Here is a 14,393-nt window from a genome sequence, read left to right on the forward strand (position 1 = left end):
CTTCGATAGCAGCCTTTAGCTCATCCAGAGTGTTGGGTCTTGAGTCTCTCAACCTTCTCTTCACAATATCCCACAGATTCTCTATGGGGTTCAGGTCAGGAGAGTTGGCAGGCCAATTGAGCACAGTGATACCATGGTCAGTAAACCATTTACCAGTGGTTTTGGCACTGTGAGCAGGTGGCAGGTCATGCTGAAAAATGAAATCTTCATCTCCATAAAGCTTTTCAGCAGATGGAAGCATGAAGTGCTCCAAAATCTCCTGATAGCTAGCTGCATTGACCCTGCCCTTGATAAAACACAGTGGACCAACACCAGCAGCAGACCATCACTGACTGTGGGCATTTTGGCATGTCCTTCTCCCCAGTCTTCCTCCAGACTCTGGCACCTTGATTTCCGAATGACATGCAGAATTTGCTTTCATCCAGAAAAAGTACTTTGGACCACTGAGCAACAGTCCAGTGCTGCTTCTCTGTAGCCCAGGTCAGGCGCTTCTTCCGCTGTTTCTGGTTCAAAAGTGGCTTGACCTGGGGAATGCGGCACCTGTAGCCCATTTCCTGCACACGCCTGTGCACGGTGGCTCTAGATGTTTCTACTCAAGACTCAGTCCACTGCTTCCGCAGGTCTGGAATCGGCCCTTCTCCACAATCTTCCTTAGGGTCCGGTAATCTTTTCTCGTTGTGCAGCGTTTTCTGCCACACTTTTTCCTTCCCACAGACTTCCCACTGAAGTGCCTTGATACAGCACTCTGGGAACAGCCTATTCGTTCAGAAATTTCTTTCTGTGTCTTACCCTCTTGCTTGAGGGTGTCAATAGTGGCCTTCTGGACAGCAGTCAGGTCGGCAGTCTTACCCATGATTGGGGTTTTGAGTGATGAACCAGGCTGGGAGTTTTAAAGGCCTCAGAAATCTTTTGCAGGTGTTTAGAGTTAACTCGTTGATTCAGATTATTAAGTTCATAGCTCATTTAGAGACCCTTTTAATGATATGCTAATTTTGTGAGATAGGAATTTTGGGTTTTCATGAGCTGTATGCCAAAATCATCCGTATTAAGACAATAAAAGACCTGAAATATTTCAGTTAGTGTGCAATGAATCTAAAATATATGAATCTAAAATATATGAATGTTAAATTTCCATCATGACATTATGAAAAATAATGAACTTTATCACAATATGCTAATATTTTGAGAAGGACCTGTATTTACAAGAAGTTAATTTTTTCCTTGTCCTGTCACATTTCAAGCAGCTGCTTATGCTGCTTACACCTTGGTGTGGCTCTGGTTTTTCATGCTCCTTTTTGGTCTTCCTGACCACTCTATACATAAAACACTTCCTTGTACAATGCACACATGGAGAAAAAGGCAAATTATACTGGATTTGTATCTTTCCCAGGGATTCCTGTGTGTTATGCCTAGCCTGTGTCTGTGTAGTGTTTTTGTTTATTTCGCCTAGTCTGGTTCTTAGTTTACCCTCTGTTCTGTGTTCAAGGTGTTATTTTCACTCTCTCTGTCTCCCTGCAGTCTGGCTCACACCTGTTCCCCGTTTTCCTTGATTATCTAGTCTCTCTGTTCATTGGTTCACCCTGTATTTCAGTTTGTATTTAAGCCCTTCAGTTACTATGGTTCTTTGCTGGTTCCAACCATGATGTACCATGATGTCTGGTTATTTACCCTGTGTCTGGATCTGGTTCTGGCTCCATAGACGCCTGGTGTCCTGTTAGACGTTTGTTTTCCCAGCTTGCCTGGCTTTGAGTTAAGAGTATTAAAACTTGACTTACCTTATTCACCTGCTTCCTGGAAATCCTTCTTGCATGTTGGTCCTACCTCCAAACTCATAAGACACTGTGATGTAGTTCAGTAAAGGGAGGATATGAAACAACCTGAACCCTGATTGGTTATTGTCCTAAATGTATATGTTAAGGCTCCATTAGATAAAAATGAGTACTGGCAAGATATTATATTCACGATATTAAAGACATATAGCAGACACAGGTTTTGGATGTTTAATTGTCAAAGGTACAATGACCAAGAAATATGACTTTTTGCCAAATGAAAGTCACTTCACAAACATGATTATATTGCAGCCCTTATATACTGCACAATTTAAAAAAAATCCTAATACACTGGCTCTCTTCCCTGGTTTTGTTCTCTTTTCTCACTCCCAGCTCACATTGTCTGACTCTGGGGACAGCATGTGAACAATACAACAGACTGGCAGTGGGTGTCAGGAGAGACATTGCTGGTTCTGTGAACAGATACCTTGTGCAAGTGTGTCCTTGTTGTTTTCATGTGAAACAAAGCATTAATATGTGTTGTATTACATATATAGCAATTACTTGTAATGTAATCTTACTTATGGTGCAGTGAGGGCAAATAACCAGTTGTGAGGCAGAATGTAACTTAACCCATTTATCCCACAGAGATTGGTATAGCTACTCTCTCTCAGCATTTTGAAATACTTCTAGCCAGAACCTTGTGAACTTAAGAACAATAGATCTTTACAGTGGGCCATGTTCCTGGGCATTTTATCAGAGTATTTAATGTTGCAGTTCAGAATGTGCAGTACATAACCTTAATGACCTTTAGTCAACACGTTTGTTACATCAGCAAATAATATAAAAACATATCTGTCACATGTGTTTGCAATGTAACTAGTACAACAAACTCTGCATGAGGTTTTATGTCCTTTCACTTTTAATGTCACAGACATTCCATGTGAAATCACAAACTATGTCTCATGCAAACATCTCACCTATTTTGTAATTACCATCTATGTTGTGCACAGCACAGCACAGCAGGAAATGTCAAAATGCCTTAACTGAAGTAGCCCTCCTTCTGCAGCTTTTGCTCACTTATACATTTTATCTGCATGCAATATTTACCCGACATAGGACTCCTACACACAGACAAGAAACTGCTGCCATCAGGCTTGTGATTTCTCCGTTTCCTGTTAGATCTGTATTTGATTAATATCGCTCACTGCCTGAAAAACTTTTCCATAAAGTTGTCTTTGATGATAAACGGTAGCCGTGTAAACAGGAAATGTGGGGTATGTAAATGAGTTTGTCTTTGACATGCTGCTTGGTCCCCAGTTAAATATCACTTGGAACGATTCTCCAAGCCTTGATATGGGAAGAGAAGTAGGTTTTTGGGCTAATGCAAGCATGTACAGAATGATTTAGTATCCTAACCAATGCAGGCAGTTGTGTTTGCATTCAAAGGGACTGTGAAATTATGTTTGTATGTAGTTTACAGGTATGACTGAGTTAGGATCAATTATGTTTGACTTGTGATTTCTTTTCTTGGTTTGGATGAAATTTTGCATTGTTCTTTATGACTCAACATTTACACTTGCAGGCCATTATTCTGTACACTTTGCTAAATGTTTGTTTGTTACCAGAAATAGGACATCAGCCAATCACATGATAGCAACTCAATGCATTTCAGCATCTAGACTCAGTGAAACTTAGCATTAGAATAGAATATGCCATGAAGAATCAAAGCAGTTCTGGAGGCAAAATTAAAACTAACAAGTACCTGCAGGGTGTAACTAGTAAAGGAGCCAGTAAATGTACATAGTTTGGTATAGTTCTTGATGCTAAGTTCAACCATAGAATACAGCGACTATGACTTGTTTAGGAGTAAAAACATAGGATATAATATTTTTTTGCAAATCCTTCTTCCTGTGCAGGGTCACAAGAGGGTGAATTCTATCCCAGCTGCCACAGGACAAGGTAAGGGGTACACCCTACCAGTACACATTGCTTATTCATCACATTCCTGCCATAAAAAGAGACATTTATTACTTTTAAGGAGTTTAAAAGCTGATTAATATCTCAAAAGCTCAAATAATACTTCAGCTACAACCCCAAATCCCTGATGAGTTGAAAAGGAGATGTCGTGGATGCAGAGCAGGAGCTAAGAGAAGAGAGAGAAGGAGGAAGTTCAAACCATCTCTTCTGTCGATTTTGATGGGCAATGTGAGATCGTTGGGAAACAAGTTGGATGAACTCCAAGCCCTACAAAAGGACCCAGCCAAAGTACAGGGCATGCAGTATCATGTGTTTTACTGAGACATGGCTGCAGGATCATATCCCCGACTCCAGCGTCTCTCTGCCGGGCTTTTTAACCATACGAGAAGACAGATTTAAAGAGGAGCGGCAAATGTAAAGGAGGTGGACTGGCAGTACTTGTGAACAACAGATGGTGTAATCCAGGACATGTAACTGTGAAGTGTCATCTCTGCAGTCCAGATATTGAACTGTTGGCAGTAAGTTTTCATCCATATTATTTACCCAGAGAGTTCACCAGTGTTATTTTGGCAACAGTTTACGTTCCACCTTCCGCTGTGGCTGACACTGCATGTGATGCCATCAGCTCAGTTGTTCCTAAGCTACAGCCCCAAAACCCAATGCTTTTGTGGCAATTTCTGGTGATTTTAACCATGCTTCACTCTCTGCTACACTTCCAACGTTTCAACAATTTGTCTGCTGCTCTACCAGAGAAAACAAAACATTGGATTTGTTTTATGCAAATGTCAAGGACTCATACATTTCTACAGCAAGACCTCCTCTAGGCAAATCAGATCACAATCTTGTTTTTCTCTGCTCAAAATATAAGCCCCTTGTTCAGAGGCAACCTGTAACAAAGAGGACTGTGAGAAAATGGTCACAGGAAGCTGAAGAAGCTCTGCAAGGTTGCTTTGAGGCTACAGACTGGGACGCACTGTGCCAGCCACATGGAGAGGACATCAATGCCATGACTGAGTGTGTAACCGACTATATAAACTTCTGTGTGGATAACATCATCCCCACCAGAACCGTGAGATGCTTCCCCACTAACAAACCTTGGATCACCAATGACCTGAAGGACCTGTTTAACAAGAAAAAAGGGCCATCAGAGAGGGAGACAGAATTATTGAGGATTATACAGAAGCAACTTAAAGTCAAGATAAGAGACAGAAAGGAGGTGTACAAGAAGAAGCTGGAGAGCAAGCTCCAGCAAAACAATATCAGAGATGTTTGGACAGGGATGAAGACGAACACAGGCTTCAAGCAGAAGGATGATCAGACCGATGGACATCTGGACAGAGCCAATGAACTGAACACATTCTTCAATAGGTTCAGTTCAGAAACAAGCTTCACATCCTCCTCTCCTGCTCACAGCCAAACAGACATTCAATCTTCCTTTGACCCACAGGACCCACAGATGTCCAGTAACACCTCACATTTTTTATCTTCCACCTCAGCCCTAGACCCTTCAGCTTCTACACGTTTGCCTTCAACCATATCAGAAGATGCTGATGCTTCCTTTGCTTCCCCCTTCGACCTGTTTGTCTCAAGAAGTCAGGTGAAGAGACAACTGGAGAGACTGAATAGGAATAAGGCTGCAGGTCCAGATCATGTCAGCCCTAGAGTCCTGAAGGCCTGTGCAGAGCAGCTCTGTGGGATTCTGCAGCACCTCTTCAACCTTAGCCTTGCCCAGAAGAAGGTTAAGGTGTTTTGGAAGACCTCCTGTCTTGTTCCGGTACCAAAGAAAACTCACCCATCAGTCCTCAATGACTATAGACCTGTTGCCCTGACATCTCACATCATGAAGGTTCTAGAGAGACTCCTGTTGGCCCACCTGGGTAAGCAAACAGTAAATCATCAGGACCCCCTTCAGTTTGCTTATCGCTGTGGAGTTAGAGTTGAAGATGCCATCATACACCTGCTTCAACAAACAAATAGAGGTGTTGCCAAAATGAATAAAGAATAAACGAGTAAATTTGCTGACCATGTCAGGATGCATTGGGATCAAAAAGTGAAGGAATAGTTCACGAAGAATTGTTTTCACACACAGATTGGCAAAATAAATATTTGTGAAAATCTCTGCAATCATTAAAAACAATTATGACATTTCATACCAGTTTATAAAAAAATCTTTGTAGATTTGGGAAGCAACCAAAGCTAAAGGTTACTCTCACAAAGAGTTGTATTTTTTTTTTTTTGTTACTTGGTTGTTTTGCTGTAGATACAATTTTAGTATTAGGCAGCTGTTTAAAAGTACCCCTTTACTGACCAAGCGCTGTATCAACTTTTGAATTGTTATGTCATTATTATCTTTAACAAATATGTTAGATGTTTGAGTGCTTTAATGTACAAAACTCCTCAAAAAAAGTGTAATATATATATATATATATATATATATATATATATATATATATATATATATTTGTTTTATATATTTTTATTTACAGAGTATTCAACGTGTTATAGGTCAAAACCATAAGGAAAAATCTGCAGGGAATGTGCCATTTTACTTTTACAAGGCCATGAGTGCACCCACTCATGACAGTTTTCTTTTCAAAATCATTCTTGAGGAAGAATGGATTTCTCATAGTTGTTCAGTTACCTTCAATGTTCCTGTCAAGCACATCCATTTTATTAATAACATAGCCTGCCTGGTTCAACCTGATCAAACCAGAAGTGAAACAATAACTCAAAAAGGTTAGATGATCCAATGTGAATCCCAGAAGGCATTGTCCCTCTTGTATCACACAACTGTCCCAAGTGAGATAATGTACAGCCTCCAATGGTACTATGTGGGGAAAGATATGGACTTATTGTTTACTAAAGGGACATGTTTTACCACAGATGAAAAGCGCACCATTAGAAATGAGAGAAAAAATTACTAGTCTTGGGCAGAAATGAAAACATGACTTTGATCAACCTTCATACAGTCAGAATAAAAACAGTCAACATGGGACAATAAGTCAAGCTTGCAGACCTTTTATGTACATGTATGCAATGGAATGCTTGAACAGTTCCTTACAAATGTATTCACCCCTCTTGAAATTTTTTATGTTTTGTTGCCTCACAAGGTGGAATTAAGATGGATTATTTGAGGGTTTGCACCATTTCATTTACAGAACATGCCTACATCTTTGAAGGTGTATTATTTTGTGTTTATTGTGAAGCAAACAACACTTATACACAATAACAGAAAACTTCAGTGTGCATAACTGTTCACTCACTGTAAAGTCAGTACTTTGTAGAACCACCTTTTGTGGAAATTACAACTGGATGTTGCTTTTGTTAAGTCTCATATGAGCTTGCCATATGTAGCTACTGGGATTTTTGTGCATTCCTTTGTGCATTCATGTTGGATGGTTTTTGCTTGTGAACTGCGGTTTTCTAGTTTAACCACAGATAGATTCTCAACTGGATTGCGGTCTGGACCTTGACTGGGCCATTCTTAAATGTTTCTCTTGAACCACTGGAGTGTTTCTTTAGAAGTTTGCTTTTGCGTCATTGTCCTACTGGAAGGTGAAACTCAGTCTCAGTCTCAAATCACAGGCACACTGACACAAGTTTCACTTAGAATAGCCATGTATTTAGCGCCATCAATCTTTCTCCTCAACTAAGACCAGTTTTCTAGTCCTGCTGCTGAAAACATGAAAGCATGATGCTGCCACCACTGTGTTTTACTGTGGTGATGGCATTTCCAGGGTAATGATATAAATTTTCCCTGGAGGCTGAAAAGTAAAATTTTAGTCTCATCTAATCAGAGGGCCTTCCTCCATACATATGGGGAGTTGCCCACATCCTTTTTGGCAAACTCAACACATGCCTTCTCATTTATAACACTAAGTAACGTTTTTTTTTTTTTTTTCTGCCCATTAGTCCATAAAGCCCAGCTCTATGGAGTGTAGAGCTCATTCTGGTCCTATGGACATTTATTGCAGTTTCTGCTGGGGAACTCTGCAACCACTTCAAGGTTTCCTTTGGTCTCTGTGCTGCCTCTCTGATTAATGCCATCCTTGCCTGCTCTGTGAGGTTTGGTCAGCGGCCCTCTCTTGGAACATTTGTTGTCGTACCATGTGCTTTCCATTTGAAGATGATGGATTTGATGGTGCTCTGGGGGACCATCAAAGATTTCAATATTTTGTTATAACTCCACCCTAACTTGTTTCCTACTTCTCAACAACTTTGTCTCTGATTTGTTTGAAGAGCTCCTTGGTGTTTATGGTACGCTGTCTCTTGCTTATGCCTGGTTCACGCGGCAGTATTTTAAAATTGTCGACTGATTGTCAAAACCTGACAAACCCTACACATGATTAAAAATTGTAGATACAACATATTTGGTCTTACAGTGTGTGGTGTACAGCCACATGGCAAACACAACACACCATACACAAACAGATTTCCCTCAGTAACATTCAGATGTCAGACAGGAAATACTGCAAACCCTCTCAAGATCAAACATGAGTTCAGAGTAATTCCCTTCTATGTTTCTGTCACATTGCTTTCTGATTGGCTATATGTCACATTCAACAGGCTTTTTGTCCTCTAGGAATATCCTACACTGTAGGATATTGGCCAAGATGATTAACCTGAAATGTCAGTAGAGTTTTTTTTTTTAAATGCGCATTGTTTTTCCAGCTTCTCACGATGGTTTGCTGGAATTTTGACCTATTCCTCAGGACAGGACTGGTTTAACCAAATGAGGTTTGTAGACCCCCTTACTCGCAGACTCCTTTTCTGCCAGGAAATTTTATATGAGACTGAGATTAGGGCTTTTTGATTGCCAATCCAAAAGATTGACTTTGCTGTTCTTAAAGCAGTTTGTAACTAATTTCATGGTGTGATTAGGGTCATTGTCCATTTAGATTACAAATTTGGCCCCAAGCTTTAACGTCTTGGCTGATGTCTTGAGAAGTTGCTTCTCCATAATGTTTATAGCTAAACATTCACAACATGATAGCGCCACCCCCATAGTTCACAGTTAGGATGGTGTTCTCAGGCTCCCAAGCTTTCCCCTTTTTTCTCCAAATGTAACAATGATTGTTTAGGCCAAACACATTGACTATAGATTCAATTAATTAAATTAAATTTCATGTTATTGTAAAGGATCTGGACCTGTTTACCGTTATTGTGAAAAGCATTTAAATTACTTGTTTTTATGAAAAAAAGAACTAAATTATTAGATAAGTTGTATTTTTTTAGTATAACATTTACTATTGAACATCCACAGTGTTCTTTCAATCCAAAATGGAGTTGAAACAAAAATTCAACATGGAAGACTCACCACCCCGTCTCATCCAATCACTCCTCGCTGGCTGCTCCAATCAACGGCATGTTGTCCTCCTCGGCCAATCATCTCCCAGGGCATCAATTTTGAAGACCTTCTGCATGGAAGACACCACTCTTCTGCTGAGCTTCAAACCTCCTCCACCCCTTCTCCACCATGGGCTCCCAACTCCTTCCATACCAAGGCCCATGCCATCACCAGGATCGGGTCCCAGGGGGGAAGACGTACCTAATCATAATCATACGATGTTTATTCAAACTCATTTTCATCCTCAGCGTTCACATCTCCCTCAGGGGTCCGAGCGCCAAAGAAATAATCTTTCATTAATAAACTTTTTAACCATCTTCCTGCTGTTTCTCCATTATGTGGGTCTTTCCAGGTTGAAATGTTAATGAACCTAAGACTGGAATATTTAAGAAACAAAAAATTTGGTTTTGGCTTTCTAATGACAATATATATGTAAACAATTAGACAACTGTTAGTATAAGGAATAATCAAGGAACTAAATGAAAGAATACATTTTTCCCATCTCACTTTTTTTTTTCTTTGAAAGTGAGTTCATTTACAATAAACCAAAAATGTACAAATAATCATTTAATAAATAAACAAATATTAGTGACCAATTGTTGGTTTGCGACGAACAAAATCAGACAGAATCCAGCAATTGTAGAGCTCTGACTTTTTTCTTTTATGCCGTTCTTCAAACATTTCATTCCAGTTCACAGCATCACATACATTCCGACCACAGGAGGGAGAGCTTTTTCCCTGATCTAACACACCTGGTGTTTAAAGCATTGGCTCCTACCTGGACTAATTAAGGGGTGGAGTCAACCTTTACATTTCCAGCTAGAAAAACATTTGTACTAAACTATATTCCTAGAAAAATATTTACATAATTACAAATAACTTCAAAACTAAAACAAAAACAATCTGGGCCCAATCAAAATCCAGAAAACATCTCCCCTCTCTCTCAAACAATGGATTTTCCCATTGAGGCTGATTGAAAACACCAGGTCCTTGTCAGCACTGCTTATGGGCGCACTTCCATGGCAACACAAGACCAGGTGACCTCAAAGAGAAGAGAAAATGATTAAAACAAAATATTAAATAAAGCAAATAACTTCCTCCCAACAAAGCAATACATTTACCAACTAAATACGAATATTGGAAATACAAAAAACAGCACCTGTTAGGGAGGGGGTAAATCCCTCACACTTCCCTCAAGTGAAATAACACAATCTTTTACAGATGGCATCTCAACCTCATCATCATCATCTTCTTCTTCCACAGCACGCACAAAGCACTGGTGACTAAGGGGCGGAGCCCGGGATTTCCACTCCTTAAGCAGATTGATATGAAAGGTTTGCTTTGGGTTCCTTCTCTCAGGCATCTCAATCTCATAGGTGGTTGCACTTAACTTCTTTACAACAGTGTATGGCCCCTGCCATTTTGCTAAAAGTTTATTGTCAGATGTTGGAAGTAATAAAAGAACCTTCTGACCTGGTTTGAAGGATCTGCACCTGGCCGTTTTATCATACCAGGTCTGTTGCTGCTGTTGAACCTTCTCCAGGTGCGTTCTTACGAGGTTAGTCGTCTCCTCCATCTTCTGTCTCATATTTAAAATGTATCTGATGACATTGGTTGACTGATCCCTCATGCCAACCCAGGACTCTTGAAGAACATCCAGAGGACCCCTCAGCTGCCTGCCATACAGAAGTTCAAATGGAGAAAAGCCAGTGGATGCCTGCGGAATCTTTAATGTCCTGTTGTACCTCTCCACCAGCCCATCAGTCTGTGGATGGTAGGGGGTGGTCCGAATACCCTTTATGCCCAACAATCTGTAGACCTGCTTAAGATTGTTTGACAAAAAGTTAGTACCTTGGTGAGTAAGTACTTCTGATGGAATCCCCACCCTAGAGAACAACTGGAGTAAAGCATAAGCTATCTGTTTAGCTGTTATATCTCTAAGGGGAAAAGCCTCTGGATAGTGCGTGCTATAGTCGCATACCACCAGGATAAACCGATTTCCTGCCTGGGTCCGTTCAAGTCGTCCCACAATGTCCATACCTATTCTACTGAAAGGAACATCAATAATAGGTAAGGACTGCAGTGGATATTTTGGGACATTTTTTCCTCCTGACAACTGACACACTGAACATGAATTGCAGTACTCTTTTATTTGATTATAAAGACCTGGCCAATAAAACCTGGCATAAATCCTATCATAGGTCTTTTTAAAAACCAAATGCACTGCCCATGGAGCACCATGACCCAAATTTAGCACTTGATCCCTTAGACTTTGTGGAACCACCAGTTTTTCTGAACCTGGTTTCCCCCCATGAAGATAAAGCAACCCATCCCTAAGGATATAATCACCCCCATCAGGCTGTTTACCCACTTCTCCATCAGTGATAGAAATTGCTTGATCAAAAAGACCCTTCAGTGATTCATCAGACTGTTGTAATCTCTGGAAGTCAACTTGTGAACCCACAATGTCCCCCTCAAGATCTGGCAATCCCAATTATGTTTGCCTAACTGTGCCTGCCATTTTCTGAAGCCTTCTTTGTTGTTTACTTTTCCTCACTTTAACCACACTCTCAAAAGGAAGATTAACATTAAAGGGCAGTTCTTGCAGAAGATTTAGTTCATCAGTAGTTTCAAAGTTTATTTGCTGGCCTTCCTCCACAGCCTCAGGTGCAGGTTCAGAATCCTCCTCCCTAGCTAATTGTTTAGCTTGTGTTTGTGATCTGGTTACAACATACACTGACTTACAAGCCTGGATCAGTTCTGGTAAGACTGGAATATCCTGACCCAAAATAACTTTATATGCAAGACCTTCCACCACACCAACACTTAAAAGATAAGTTTGGTTTGCCACCTGTAGATACACTGCAGCAGTGGGGTACGTTTTGTGATCACCATGTACACAGAAAATATCTAGGCCTGGGCCCCCTAAGTAGCATTCCTTTCTCAAAATAGAAGGATGGACTAAGGTCTGTACACTTCCTGTATCCAAAAGAACAATGGATGGCTTTCCATTTACTCTAACCTACATGACTTGTTTCTTACCTTCAAATTTGTTTTTGGCAAACCCTGGCCTTGGTACAGTGCAAACATATGCTGATTTAGCTTTTCTCAATGGGCAGTCTGGTTTTATATGCCCCTCTTGACCACAGAAATGGCAGACAATCGGTTTTGCTTCCGACTTAGGCTTATATGAGAATGTTTTCCTCCTTTGCTTCTCTACACCTGTCATCTGACCTGGACCACCACCCAAACCAAATCCCACAGACTTACCCTGCATTAAGCTGGCCTTCTGTTGAAGGTTGTATCGGAAGGTTTTTGGTCCCCATCTGGCAGCCAAGAAGCTTTCAACAAGTTCTGCTGCTTCTTGTGCCGATGCTGGGTTCCTCTCTTTGACCCATATTCTCAGCTCTGGTGACAAAGAACTGTAGAACTGTTCCAAGATGAGAATCGCCCCAATGTCATCCTTTATTTTTCCCTGAGGTTGCATCCATTTCAGGTAAAGGTCTTTCAGACGGTTATAGAACTCTCGGGGGGTTTCATTCACACGGACCTCCGGCTCTCTAAATCCTTGTCGGTACATTTCTTCATTAATCTCATACTTTGTTAAGATGGCTGCCTTTACTTCAGCATAATCACAGGAATCCTCTGCAGCCATGGCCACATTTGCTGCTCGGGCCCTACCGGTGAGATGAGGTACCATCCTTACTGCCCAGTCCCTCTCGGGCCACCGGTATGCTGTTGCTAACCTTTCAAAGGTTGTCAGGTATTGTTCAATGTCATCTCCCTCCTCAAAATTTGGAATATCCGATTGAGTCCATGCTCTTTGTACTGGCTCACCTTTAGATTAATGCCGAGAAGCTGGCTCTACATCTGCTTCTGAAGATGGGCCGGCTTGAGCTTCATCTTCAGTCTTCTGCTGCTTGCCCAGATCATCTCTCAGATTGCCAACTTCAACTTGTATCTGGTGCCATCTCCTTTCTTGCTTACCCTTTTCTTTGTCCCATCTTTCAACAAAGTCACGCTGAAACTGAAGACATCTTTCCAGCATGCCAGCAATGTTGCTCATGTCCACAGATGCTGTTTCATCACTGGACTGACCTGTAGCTCCTTCCTGCTCTGGCTCCCCCACTGGCGCTGCTTCTGCCACTTTGAGGCTTTTCGTCTGCTGCTTTGGACCCATAATTAGCGCTTATCTGGACATCGGCGTCGCATCCCACTCCTGACACCAAGTGTTGGTTTGCGACGAAAAAAATCAGACAGAATCCAGCAATTGTAGAGCTCGGACGTTTTTTTTTTATGCCGTTCTTCAAACATTTCATTCCAGTTCACAGCATCACATACATTCCGACCACAGGAGGGAGAGCTTTTTCCCTGATCTAACACACCTGGTGTTTAAAGCATTGGCTCCTACCTGGACTAATTAAGGGGTGGAGTCAACCTTTACATTTCCAGCTAGAAAAACATTTGTACTAAACTATATTCCTAGAAAAATATTTACATAATTACAAATAACAACAATCTGGGCCCAATCAAAATCCAGAAAACATCTCCCCTCTCTCTCAAACAATGGATTTTCCCATTGAGGCTGATTGAAAAAACCAGGTCCTTGTCAGCACTGCTCATGGGCGCGCTTCCATGGCAACACAAGACCAGGTGACCTCAAAGAGAAGAGAGAATGATTAAAACAAAATATTAAATAAAGCAAATAACTTCCTCCCAACAAAGCAATACATTTACCAACTAAATAAGAATATTGGAAGTACAAAAAACAGCACCTGTTAGGGAGGGGGTAAATCCCTCACACCAATATAGAAATAATTATTTTCAAACATTATCACAAGCCTTCCCTCTATGGATTCTGTCAGCTTCTTGATCTGATAATGATCAACTTTTTGTGTAATAGCAGCCATTTGCTCTTATGCAAATATATACTGCAAGGTTTGTGGCTCTGTGCTGCACTATCTGTGTGTCTTGAAAGTCTCTTTGATAAAAGTACAATGCATATGAAGAAATAAAGTCACCAGTGGTTGGTTCTTTGCCAGGAGTGATGACATTGGCAGATAGAATGATGAGTGGCTCAAGCAGCAACAGTGTAAGAAATCTCTTATCTTGTCTGAGCAGATTTTCAGCAGTTCACCGTTTAATACCACAACAGTGTACCAGACCAGAATTTCATTGTTTCCTATGTGTGACTTTCATTGAACTACTGTCAGTGATTTCAAAACGTTCCTTATTCAAGTTCTAAATTATATTAGTGTTAACATAGTCATCACAAAATTATATGGTGGAAATTATGG

General features: G+C 40.8%; 1 protein-coding gene across 1 annotated transcript; it reads right to left on the bottom strand.

The window, feature by feature from the left end:
• Positions 1-9,699: 9,699 nt before the first annotated feature.
• On the bottom strand, positions 9,700-13,888 carry LOC124878394 (zinc finger and SCAN domain-containing protein 12-like). The gene is made up of 2 exons (XM_047382320.1): positions 12,367-13,888; positions 9,700-10,772 (listed from the first exon to the last, which is right to left on the bottom strand). The coding sequence occupies exons 1-2, from the start codon at positions 12,794-12,796 to the stop codon at positions 10,765-10,767; spliced, it is 438 nt and encodes a 145-aa protein (XP_047238276.1). The 5' UTR covers positions 12,797-13,888; the 3' UTR covers positions 9,700-10,764.
• Positions 13,889-14,393: the final 505 nt, after the last annotated feature.

Source organism: Girardinichthys multiradiatus, chromosome 12 (assembly GCF_021462225.1).
Source record: "Girardinichthys multiradiatus isolate DD_20200921_A chromosome 12, DD_fGirMul_XY1, whole genome shotgun sequence".
Taxonomy (NCBI): domain Eukaryota; kingdom Metazoa; phylum Chordata; class Actinopteri; order Cyprinodontiformes; family Goodeidae; genus Girardinichthys; species Girardinichthys multiradiatus.

What these genes read in the sequence shown, in the direction of transcription:
- LOC124878394 (XM_047382320.1), bottom strand. Translation starts at nt 12,796, where the DNA reads ATGGTACCTCATCTCACCGGTAGGGCCCGAGCAGCAAATGTGGCCATG.